Source organism: Portunus trituberculatus, chromosome 10, assembly GCF_017591435.1.
Source record: "Portunus trituberculatus isolate SZX2019 chromosome 10, ASM1759143v1, whole genome shotgun sequence".
NCBI classification, from domain to species: Eukaryota; Metazoa; Arthropoda; class Malacostraca; order Decapoda; family Portunidae; genus Portunus; species Portunus trituberculatus.
In genome coordinates, this window is record NC_059264.1 from 4,109,083 (window position 1) to 4,121,582 (window position 12,500).

Genomic DNA, 12,500 nt, shown 5'->3' on the forward strand with positions numbered 1-12,500 from the left:
GTGTGTGTGTGTGTGTGTGTGTGTTGGCCTCTTGACTTATGACGTGTTATTTGAGGTATGTATACTCGTAAGAAAATGGTTGCAGGCACACGAGTTTATCACCGTAATGTAAGCAGTTTGTGGTGCGGAATACGATGTAAGTGTTTCTCCTTTTGTCCGTCAAGTGTCAACTCACGCGGGCGGAAACCTGTTGCCTTGGTACCTCGCCTGAAATCGCTTTTAGTGCGGCCACTCAAATTCACCCGCCCTGGCTCAGTCTTGCTCTCGCCCGCTTTCTCGCTCCCAGTGTGAACGCGCCTTATTCAAACACTTGGGAAATGCTTAGTCCAGGAGTTTTCTATGTTAAATTGCACTAGTTTTTTTTTTTTTTTTTTTTTAATCTTTGCAGTCACATGGTAAGATCCTGAGGTGTGCAGTCTATAGCAGGTTAACCCCTTCAGTACCATGACGCGTTTCCATATTTATTCTGCTTACTATTTGGTGACTACACAGCTTCAGAAACTCATGTGGGAGACTGAAATAGTGAAGACTCTAGCCCCTTCAGTACCATGACGCGTTTCCCTATTCATTTTGCTTACTATTTAGTGACTTTATACAGTTTCAGAAACTTATGTTGGGGATTAAAATAGTGAAGACTGTGGCCATTAATCTTCTGACTTCCATAAACCCTTCCTAGACCTAGAAGTGTGTGTCAAAATCTTATTAATCTTTCACTGTAATTATATAAAGCACACTTAAATAACAGTGCCTCTCGAAATCTTGTTAATCTGTCACTATAATTATGAAAATGCCCTTAAAAACAGTGTCATTTTAACTTGTCTTTTTTGTAAGTAGTGTGCTCTATAGAAGTGTTTCGAAATCTTGTTAATCTGTCACTATGATAATAAACACACCCTTGAAAGCAGTGTCATTTCAACTTGACCTATAGAACTTGTGGTATAGAAGTGTGTCTCGAAATCCTGTTAATCTGTCCTTATGATTATAAAAGAACACTATTAAAGACCAGTAGCTCTCGAAATCTTGTTAATTTGTCACTATAGTCATAAAAATAAAACACCCTTGAAAAACAGTAGCATTACAACTTCAGTCTGCATAGAAGTGTGTTAATTTACTACTATAATAAAAAAAAAAAAAACACCCTTAAATAACACTGCCTCTCAAAATCTTGTTGTTACTATGATTATAAAAAAAAATTAAAGTGTCATTTCAACGTGAACCCTTTTGTAAGTAGTGTGCAGTATAGAAGTGTCTCGAAATCTTGTTCTGTCACGGTAATTATAGGAAAACACCCTTAAAAACCATGTCATTTCATCTTGAGTCTTTTATAAGTAGTGTGCGGCATAAAAGTATCTCGGAATCTTGTTAATCTGTCACGGTAATTATAGGAAAACACCCTTAAAAAACAGTGCCTCTCAAAATCTTGTTAATCTGTTACTATAATTAAAAAAAAAACACCCTTGAAAACCGTGTCATTTGATCTTGAGTCTTTTGTAAATCTTGTTAATCTGTCACTAGAACTCTAACAAGCATCCTTAAACAACAGTGCGTCTCGAAATCTTATTAATCTGTCTCTATAATAATAATAATAATAATAATAACAAGCATAAAAATCAGTGTAATTTTAAGTAGAGCATTTTTATAAGTAGTGTGCGGCGCCAGTGTGTCACAATAAGGTTGTTAATGGCATATAAGTACGTAGTGTGTTCATGGAAGAGATAAGGACGTGAAGTGGCTGCTGTTAGGAAAAGTGATGCAGCGGTCTCGTCTCAAAGTATTACCAACGTGGGAAAATCTCTCTCTCTCTCTCTCTCTCTCTCTCTCTCTCTCTCTCTCTCTCTCTCTCTCTCTCTCTCTCTCTCTCTCTCTCTCTCTCTCTCTCTCTCTCTCTCTCTCTCTCTCTCTCTCTCTCTCTCTCTCTCTCTCTCTCTCTCTCTCATTTCATCTATCTTCATTCTTATAAAATTTCCTTGTTTTTTTTAATCAAGTAAATCAACGAATTAACCTGTGAAATAAAAAAAATATTGTTTCTCTCTCTCTCTCTCTCTCTCTCTCTCTCTCTCTCTCTCTCTCTCTCTCTCTCTCTCTCTCTCTCTCTTATAAAATTTCCTCAGTTTTTTTTTTCAGTTAGATAAATAAACAAATTAACGTGTGAAATAAAGAAACATTCTCTCTCTCTCTCTCTCTCTCTCTCTCTCTCTCTCTCTCTCTCTCTCTCTCTCTCTCTCTCTCTCTCTCTCTCTCTCTCTCTCTCTCTCTCTCTCTGTCATGTGGTAAGGAAATATTTCAAGTTGTTTATTAATAGTGGGTTGAGAGTGATGAAAAATGACAAATAAAAAGAATAAAACAGGAAATATGGATGATGAAACAGAGAGAGAGAGAGAGAGAGAGAGAGAGAGAGAGAGAGAGAGAGAGAGATTATTGAAGGGATGCATCAAATATTTGGGTATTATTACGGTCATCACGCTGCTCTGATGTCCCGTGGGAAAATATACAGAAGCGTGGGAAGGTAAGCTTTAAATGTCTTCTGGGAACGCTTAAACACACACACACACACACACACACACACACACACACACACACACACACACACACACACACAGAGACAGAGTTCGTTCGTCATATCCTTTTCTCTCTCTCTCTCTCTCTCTCTCTCTCTCTCTCTCTCTCTCTCTCCTGGAAAAAAATAGAAAAAAAAAAATCAGACACTTCCTTGATTCGTAGTGTTTCGGTCAGCAGTGTCAGAAGTCAGCAGAGTGTCACAATGTATCGGTCAGTACTCTCGTCACCTTGGCTGTGGGTAGACGCTGTGTCATGCTGTTTCGCTGTATTTCTCTGGGTTCCGTTAGTTGGACCGTTACTGGTGGAAATAAAAAAGTTGAAGAGTTTCGTAATGTTTTGTAAGTTTTCGTGGTTTCATTTTTTTGTTCACTTCCTTGATTTTTTTTTTTTTAAGTGTTATTTTTTGTGTTTCCTTGATTAAATTACTCTCTCTCTCTCTCTCTCTCTCTCTCTCTCTCTCTCTCTCTCTCTCTCTCTCTCTCTCTCTCTCTCTCTCTCTCTCTCTCTCTTAATGAGAAAGATAAAGGAGGAAAACAAAACGCATGAAAATATGAAGATAACAATTTATTTGGTGACAACACAGAGAGAGAGAGAGAGAGAGAGAGAGTAATGACTCCCTGTAAATGTTTATATATACAGTAATAAAGATATGTATGTATGTATGTATGTATGTATTACGTATGAATATAATGTTAATGACAGGCCATAACTTGAATTCATTGTGTGTGTGTGTGTGTGTGTGTGTGTGTGTGTGTGTGTGTGTGTGTGTGTGTGTGTGTGTAATTCACTGTTTGATCTGGTGCAGTCTCTGACGAGACAGCCAGACGTTACCCTACGGAACGAGCTCAGAGCTCATTATTTCCGATCTTCGGATAGGCCTGAGACCAGGCACACACCACACACCGGGACAACAAGGTCACAACTCCTCGATTTACATCCCGTACCTACTCCTTGCTAGGTGAACAGCACCTACACGTCAAAGGAGACACACCCAAATATCTCCACCCGGCCGGGGAATCGAACCCCGGTCCTCTGGCTTGTGAAGTCAGTGCTCTAACCACTGAGCTATCGGGCCGTGTGTGTGTGTGTGTGTGTGTGTGTGTGTGTGTGTGTGTGTGGGATGCAATCAACCTTCTTTTATCACCTGTGCGTCTACCTGGTTGAACATGCTCACCAAATTCGGAAAGGTCAAGTGTGTGTGTGTGTGTGTGTGTGTGTGTGTGTGTGTGTGTGTGAAGCCAGACGTAACCAGCACAGTATGGTTTCTTTATCAGTCTGTGTGTTTGTATGTTGGTATGCTTGGCTGTATGTATGTTTGTTTGCTCTCAGTTTACGAATTTAGGTTTAATTTTAATGATCGTGATTCTCTCGATAGATAGATAGATAGATAGGTTAGATTAGCTTAGATGAAGTCAAGTTAGATGGAGCAATGTTAGGAAAGCTTATGTTACGGGAGTTAGGTTCAAGTCAGGTTAGGTTAGGTTAAGTTAGATCTACATAGCAAGGTTAAGTAAAGTTACATGGCGGTAGGTAGGTAAGTAGGTAGGTGGGTTGAAGGACAGGATGGAGGAAGATGAAGCAAGGTTATGTAAGATTATGTCACTGGAGGTAGGCACAAGTACAGACTAAGTTAATCTAGGTTAGGCAAGGTCGCATAGGATTTGCCTTGTACTGTACCAGGTGACCTTAAGCGTGGCGGTCTTGAGTACTGTACCAATGTGGCGTGTCCTGTGTGGCCTTGTGTCGGTACTGGTGAGTCTCCTGGTAGTGTGTGTGTCTGGAAGCACCACGCCCCCATTACAAGACCTGCCGACTCTGCCGAGGGTCTCCAAGTCTTCTATGGTCCATACTATAACTTATGTAACCTTAAAGTTAAAAGTTAAAGTTCATTGATTTTAGTTCCTGTATCCACCACATCTGATGCTCTCCAGAACGTCAGCCAGGTGAACCCAACTCCCCGCTGTGGCGCTCCAACCGTAGCAGTAATCTCCCAGTAAACTGATTAAATTCACGAGCCCGAGCGAGAGGCGATCTGCAGACCTTAGCAATGCCAGGCCAGCGTGTTGGTCTGACCATAACTTACTGGCAGGCTCATGAATGTACAGAAGGGAGAGTTTGAACTGAGTTTATTTGCCCATTAAGCAATTTACATGTGGTTATTATTAAAGATAATGCAGAGATAAATAGATTGATTTATGGATAAATAGAGACAGAGAGAGAGAGAGAAATATTAATGTGTGTGTGTGTGTGTGTGTGTGTGTGTGTGTGTGTGTGTGTGTGTGTGTGTGAGTGATACTATTTCTGGCAGTAACAATATGACATTCCTGTTCTGATGGCCGGCACACTGAAACGCGACTCATTCGTTCAACCCTCTGACCCTAAGGAATTCAGCTACATTACCGCTAGTATCATGTAACCACTAGAAAAAGAAGAATGAAAAAAAAAAATAAATAAAAAGACTTCCACTAGAGTCTGTTAAGAGAAGCTGAGATAAGACCCAGAATCATTTAAGATCAAGATCAAATAATGAAGTCAACGTTTCCCCATCCACGCACAACTTGCAAGAAACTGTAGTCACCCGTACGAGTTTTTATTAAGCGCTGCCGTTATCTACATATTAACCTGTCGTGATCCGAGCTGTTGCACGACGTTACACAAATTCTCTAGCTGCTGGTTACACACAGTCAAAGGTTTTTTCTATCTTTAATTAACAAAAATTATATCTATACATAAGATGTTCGATACGGCGCCAACAATTAACAATCACAACTCCTTCTGTTGCCTTCTCCACTGCAATTACTACAATTTCCCTCGCAAACATCCATAAGAATTACTTTAATCTCGTGCATATTCTCACATCAGAACGGATTTCACTTCAAACATCATCCACTATATCTTCATAACGTATTACACCATCTGAACACTGTGCTTTATTTATCAGTAAATCTCATATGTAGTACGTACAATATTACCCCTTTTTCCCAGCTACCCGTATATAAGAATGACCTTGACTTGGTACATGAATGCAAGCAACCAACGTGACGTACCACCAAATATATTACCATACACATATAATTACCTGACTCCGTTCAACAAAATGACAACGTAACACCACCGAAATATAATGACAAATATTGATATTTCCACACAAGTGACTTCCACAAGTAATCTCTTTCTCTTGGTACCCGTACATGGAACCACGTTAACTTCGTACACGAATACACACAAGTAAGTATGTTATGTAACTTATTCGTCAGAGCAACACACATGCACATACGTAGGTAGCCGTATACAAATTCCTTTACCCATAAATGAAAACGCAAGTATATAACGACGTCATTATGAACCAAAGTACAAACACATAAACCATACTAAAATAATACCTAAACCTCCTATCATGAATTCCTCCTCCATTCTAATTTACTTCAAAAGACTGCATTGCAACTATGGCTCCACTTCATGTTTATATATGAAGTACAAAACGTTCATGCCGCTCTCAGCTATGCAGCCGAGGGTGGCCCGCTTAGAGCTGCGGTTGTGCTTCCTCTCTGCCCCAATGTGCAAAAATATGACGTTTTGAAACGCTAAGCCTCCATGACATCAACGGCTGAGAAACTTCTAATACTTCCTTATGAAGATTTTGAAAAGAAATTAATCTCGTCAACACATGAAATTAAAAAGAGTAACTTCCATGAGACAAAAATTTCTAAGAACAGCTTTCAAAATATTCCTTTAAATTTCATAACTGAAATAATAATCACAACCAAAATATTAAACAAAACCTTCAAAACCATACAACCACACTTTTGTGGCCTTAACTCCTCCAATCCACATCAGCAAGGCCATTAATCAAACTCAGAACTTTGGGATGAATTTGAGAATACCTCTTGGAATTCTTCTTAATCTCCACTTTGCTACACCTGTCAGAGTTAATGCGGACAAAACACCTGCAACAATAAACACTTTTATGTAGATACAACATATGAATGATTTTGCTATCTTTATATTGGAGCACAAGAGTTATGAGCTATCCTTCTGGGTTGGAGCTGAAGAAGTATCTGTAATGATAAACACTGATATGTAGATATTATATATAAATGATCTGATATGTAAATATTACATATAAATGATTTTATATTTATACTGGTGGCTTGTGTAAAAAAAAAAAAAAAAAAGAAGACTACCATGCTAACCATCTGGGCTGAGGCTGATGAGACATCTGTAATGAAAATGAATGATATGAAGAAATAGTAGTCATCTTTATATTGGACACATAAGATTACTCAATGAGCTATGGTAGGCAATGATATGCTTCACTCACACTGTTTCATGCAAACATAGTATATATTATAATATTGACCAGCACAACTCTGGTATATTAATAACTTGTACAGAAAAATATAATTTATGCCTAGCTAGACACTTGAGGTCCCTGAAAACTGGGACCGAGAGAGCTTTCAAAACTGGCGGCAGATGGCGCGGCAGTTCCCTGCCATAGCTCATTGATATATGCACATTTTATACATAGGTATGTAATCTTGAATTTCAATGATAGAGGCAAGAGAGAAGTAAATAAGGATTTGGAATGGGGCAGTCAGGCTATCAATTCGATAAGATTTTTGATAAGCTAACATTAAGTTAAGTAAGAATTTACCTATGAATGAATTCCAGTGTAGATGCACATGCTGCAGGGTACATGATGTTCAAGTTGTAGTAATTAACTCACCGCTGTACACGAAGAAATTATGTAAGATCTGGTCAGCTGCGTTCTACTCGTCCAATAACACAATTCGTCTGATACTTGTATTGGCGGGCGGCGGGTGGACAAAGACAAACAAAAAAGGGACGATTGACGATCACGATGCCAGATAAAAGCAGTACGTGGCAACTTTTCGATGACGTCACACCAAGTGTATACACATATACGTCGTTTTTATCACTTAAGGTACATTATCATCGTGATTAATGTATAGATTCGGAGTCAGTGTTGCATTTTACGTCATTCAGCAAGAATAAATCTTCAAATATTTTGTAACTAAGTATGACAATTTGCAATATATTACAGATAAACCATTTTCTTTATAAATGGTTATTACCTGTATATCATATCATCTTAATAAAAGACTTGTTTAAGTGTTTAAGGGTCTGGTGGTTCACCATATACTTGTCATTACATCCTAAACATTTACAAAAGCATGTGTTGAAGGTATGCAGGTTTTAGGAAGAAAATGATTCCTTACCCAACAGTCTGATCTGTATTCTTGATACAGTATATTAACTTTTCATAAATACAACAAATACACTGTATAAAAAAAAAAATCTTACAGTGTACGATAACACACAACGTACTGGCAAACTATCATACATCCATATTTCTTTATTTCTTGTTTCTTCATATTTCTCGTATTTCAGTTATGATGTGGGCATCCGACAAACCCCTTCAGTACTGGGACGCATTTTTACCTTGAGTTTTGGGGATGATTGAACGATTTTATTTACATGAGGAAGGGTCTATGGAATTTAAATGATTAATGCTCAAAGTCTTCACTATTTCAATCACTACACGAATTTCTGAAGCTGTATAAAATCGCCGAATAGTAAGCAGAATGAATATGAAAACGTGTCTCGGTACTGAAGAGGTCAATGTTATTTTTACACAGGATTGAAGAGTGGATTGTGTGAGAACTTTAAGCTGTGGAGTCATTGTGTACGTACAGTCGCAGTAAAAAGTCTGAGAAATGTCTTGAGGGTTGACTTAAATTTCTTTGTGTTTTGTGTCTTTCAGTCTTCTAATAAGGTGTTTCTGGTTCCATTGTGTATATTTGTGTGCTCCGTCAGTCTTTTGTTGTGTTTTATATTCTGTGTCAGTCTTCCATTACTTTCTGTACTTGCTTTTATTATTTTTGTGTTTCTTCTGTCTTCCATTAACTTTCTTTGCTTGCTTTCATCTTCCAGTGACTCTTTGTTTTCTTTATTCTTGCAGTTGGGTTAGTTAAAGACAGTAGCGGAAAAACTTTGAAACAGTTAAGAATACGAAGAAATAGTTTTATTCTCGGGGAGTAAGACGCTGTATTGTAAGATTACTGTGGTTTTGAAGGACGTTTTCATGACTTTAATCAAGACTTGAGGAATGAGGAAATGCACTCCATCTGCTGCTCATCTTGACCTTTGAAAACAGTCCAGCAGATGAAAGGCCTAAATCAGCCTAAATGGTGGAAGAATACATGCAGTTAAGGTGATGGCTTGGTCAGTACGAGTATTCTTAACCCCAAGGACGATTATCAAAGACCACAGAGATGACTAGGCAGGTTCTCAGTGTCTTCCTGGTGATGATGCAGAATAATGAATGGTAAACAGAATTATGAAAAAAAGAAGCCTTCAAAACCTTTATGACTTCCGCTATAGCGTGTTAAATGCAAGACAGAAGATGATATGTTTAGGAATACTGTCATCCATCACTAGAACCAATAAAACAGCTTTCAAAACCCTTATGACTTCATCTATAACCTGGTAACCCCTTCAGTAACATGATGCGTTTCCATATTCATTCTGCTCACTATGTAGTCATTCCATACATCTTCAGAAATTCATGTGGGATAAAAATAGTGAACACTGTGGCTATTAACCCCTTCAGTACTGGAACTCATTTTTACCTTGAGATTTGTGTAAGATTAGACCATTTTATTGACATTAGGAAGAGTCTATGGAGGTCAGAAGATTAATGGCCATAGTCTTCACAATTTTAATCCTCACGTAAGTTTCTGAAGCAATGTAAAGTCACCAAATAGTAAGCAGAATGAATATGGAAACGCGTCATAGTGCTCAAGGGGTTAATCTTCTGACATCCATAAACCGTTCTTATTGTCAATAAAATGGTCACATCGCACACAAATCTCAAGATAAAAATGTGTCCCAGTACTGAAGGAGTTAAATTCAAGACAGAAGACAATGTGTTTAGTAATACGACCAGACAACTCCAAAACCGATGACACATCCTTCAAAACCCCATCAGCCTTCATTACAACCCGCTGAATAAACAAATTAGACAGTAGACTCTAAAATCCTCTAAACCAGCATGGAAACGCCCTTGAAAATCTCAATAGCTTCCTCGACAAGAGAAAGAGAACGAAGGGATGTTGAAATGAGTATACCTACTGCAAACTATCAACAGCAACATGAGAAACGCCCTTGAAATCCAACCAAACATCAAAGAATTCTCCAATAACTTCCACTAGAGTCTATAAAAGTACAAGAAAAGAACAGAGTGATGAAAAATACAACCAAATATATGAAAAAACTCTAATAACTTCCAACACAACCCTTTAAACCCCCTTTAGTGCCATGACACGTTTTCATTCCATTCTACTTACTATTTGGTGATTTTATACAGTTTCAGATACTTATGTTGGGGTTAAAATAGTGTAGACTCAGGCCATTAATCTCCTAACCTCCATAGACTCTTGCTAATCTGAATAAAATCGTCCAGTCATACCGAAAACTCGTGGTAAAAATGCGTTCCAGTACTGAAGGGCCTAAAATGCCAAGAAAAAGAGAGAAGTGAAAAAATATAACCAAACATGAAAACCTCCAATAACTTCGCCCACAGTCCTTTAAAATACAAGAAAAATACAACCATATATATGAAAAACTGCAATAACTTCCCTCACACCCATTTAAAGTACAAAAAAATAATAACTTCGCCCACAGTCCTTTAGAACACAAGAAAAATACAACCAAAACATGAAAACCTCCAAATAACTTCCCCACAGTCCTTCCAAACAGGAGACAATGAAGTGACGCAGTGTTTGGGAATAGGATATCTTGGTTTAGGTAGTTGGATGGCCCACGGTGACCTCCCCAAGCACTTAGTGAGGCTGTTGCAACGCTCCATTGGATTTTTTGTGGTCGGGGTGAGCTGGTGGTGCTGGTGGTGCAATGTGTGTGTTTGTGTGTGTGTATATTGTAAGAAGAAGAGCAGGAGGAGGAGGAGGAAGAGCGGTGCCACAAGGTTGTCAACTGTCTGTCACCTTGTTTTGTATGTCACGCACGCATCAGTAATTTATTTTTCTTATTTCTTTTTTTTTACTTTTTTTCAATATTGTGTCATCTCTTAAAAAAAACTAATGTAGAGAAATGCAGTTTGTTTAAATAGTTTTCCTTTTTTTTATTTTATTAGTTTTGTAGTGTAGCGTGTTTCTCTCTCTCTCTCTCTCTCTCTCTCTCTCTCTCTCTCTCTCTCTCTCTCTCTCTCTCTCTCTCTCTCGTGTATTTATTTTGTTTCATATTTCATTCTAATTTTATGGTGTGTGTGTGTGTGTGTGTGTGTGTGTGTGTGTGTGTGTGTGTGTGTGTGTGTGTGTGTGTGTGGCAATGGAAAATATTTACGATGTGTTTTCTTCTTTCCTTCAGAATCACAAGGTCGACCTCAACTTTGTTACAAGATGAGCAACGGGAACATGAAAGACGAGAGAGACGAAGAGAACATAGATCGGTAAGTGTCTCTCTCTCTCTCTCTCTCTCTCTCTCTCTCTCTCTCTCTCTCTCTCTCTCTCTCTCTCTCTCTCTCTCTCTGAAAATAGCTAACAAAAGATTTAAATTTCCTTGTAAAAATGCTTGCTTCTTTTTTTATATACTTCTCAAGGGCTTTCAGTTTGTGTGTGTGTGTGTGTGTGTGTGTGTGTGTGTGTGTGTGTGTGTGTGTGTGTGTGTGTGTAATTCACTTCACCTCGGTCGTCTGCTGGTCACCCAGCCAGTCTTCCCCATTACGGAGCGAGCTCAGAGCTCATAGACCGATCTTCGGGTAGGACTGAGACCACAACACACTCCACACACCGGGAAAGCGAGGCCACAACCCCTCGACTTACATCCCCTACCTATTTACTGCTAGGTGAACAGGGGCTTCACATTAAGAGTCGAGCGTGCTAACCACTACACTACGCGGTGTGTGTGTGTGTGTGTGTGTGTGCTAAAAGGTAAACACTGGATACAACCTTCCTATATTATTTCAAAAGCAACAAGGGCAATTGGTTTGATGTTAATGCCGTATATGACTTAATAAAGCTGATGAATATGTCCTTGTGTGTGTGTGTGTGTGTGTGTGTGTGTGTGTGTGTGTGTGTGTGTGTGGTACGTACTTAACTTACATTTTATTCACTCTCTTGTGTATTATATGACTAGTAAATCAAACACTTTCCTTTTTCTTCTTCTTTCATCTCTTTAACCAGTACCATTATTTCAACTCTCGTATATTATATACACACCCTTTGCTCCCTACGACTATGTACGTATATATGTATCTAGGTGAGAGATAGAGATAAAGAGAGATAGGGGAGGGAGCGAGGGAGGAAGCCCAGAATCATCCAAGGTTGCATGCATTATATTTAGCAACAAAGAGTTCAAGTTTATAGATATAGATAAGATGGAGGAGAGTAATGGACAAGAGTATTTACATCACCGTCTGCCTTAATTTTTTCCCTCATCTGACGAGCTGGCAACACGGAACTTAATGTAAGGTCCATCACAGACAAGAGAGCTAAGTGTCTTCATCTATCTATCTATTTGTTAATCTGGTTATATCTTTATCTATCTAACCTAACCTAACCCAACCCATTATAAGGTCCATCACAGACAACAGGGCTAAGTCTATCTATCTGTTAATCTGTCTGTCTTTATCTATCTGTATTTTTTATGTGTGTGTGTGTGTGTGTGTGTGTGTGTGTGTGTGTGTGTGTGTGTGTGTGTGTGTTTGGTTTATTAATGTGTCTGCTCCTTTTATGCTTCTATTTCGTTATTTATCTGTCTGTCTATTTATCTGGTTAGTTCTATTTATATTTCTCTGCGTCTATATCCTCTTTGTTTTCTCTCTCTCTCTCTCTCTCTCTCTCTCTCTCTCTCTCTCTCTCTCTCTCTCTTGTATGGGGAAATGACCGCTGTTACCACTC

At 38.6% G+C, this 12,500-nt stretch overlaps 1 protein-coding gene and 1 long non-coding RNA gene across 2 annotated transcripts in view; one reads left to right on the forward strand and one right to left on the reverse strand.

Moving 5' to 3' along the window:
* Positions 1 to 12,500, forward strand: part of LOC123501973 (uridine phosphorylase 1-like) — a 30,069-nt gene that overhangs the window by 2,456 nt on the left and 15,113 nt on the right. Inside the window, exon 2 of the mRNA XM_045251103.1 lies at positions 10,969 to 11,050. Within this exon, the coding sequence (XP_045107038.1) occupies positions 11,001 to 11,050 (50 nt within the window). The 5' untranslated portion in view covers positions 10,969 to 11,000. The remainder of the gene's footprint in view (positions 1 to 10,968; positions 11,051 to 12,500) is intronic.
* Positions 5,973 to 7,490, reverse strand: LOC123501975. The gene is made up of 3 exons (XR_006673755.1): positions 7,214 to 7,490; positions 6,753 to 6,778; positions 5,973 to 6,617 (listed from the first exon to the last, which is right to left on the reverse strand). It is a non-coding gene; the product is annotated as an uncharacterized LOC123501975 (long non-coding RNA).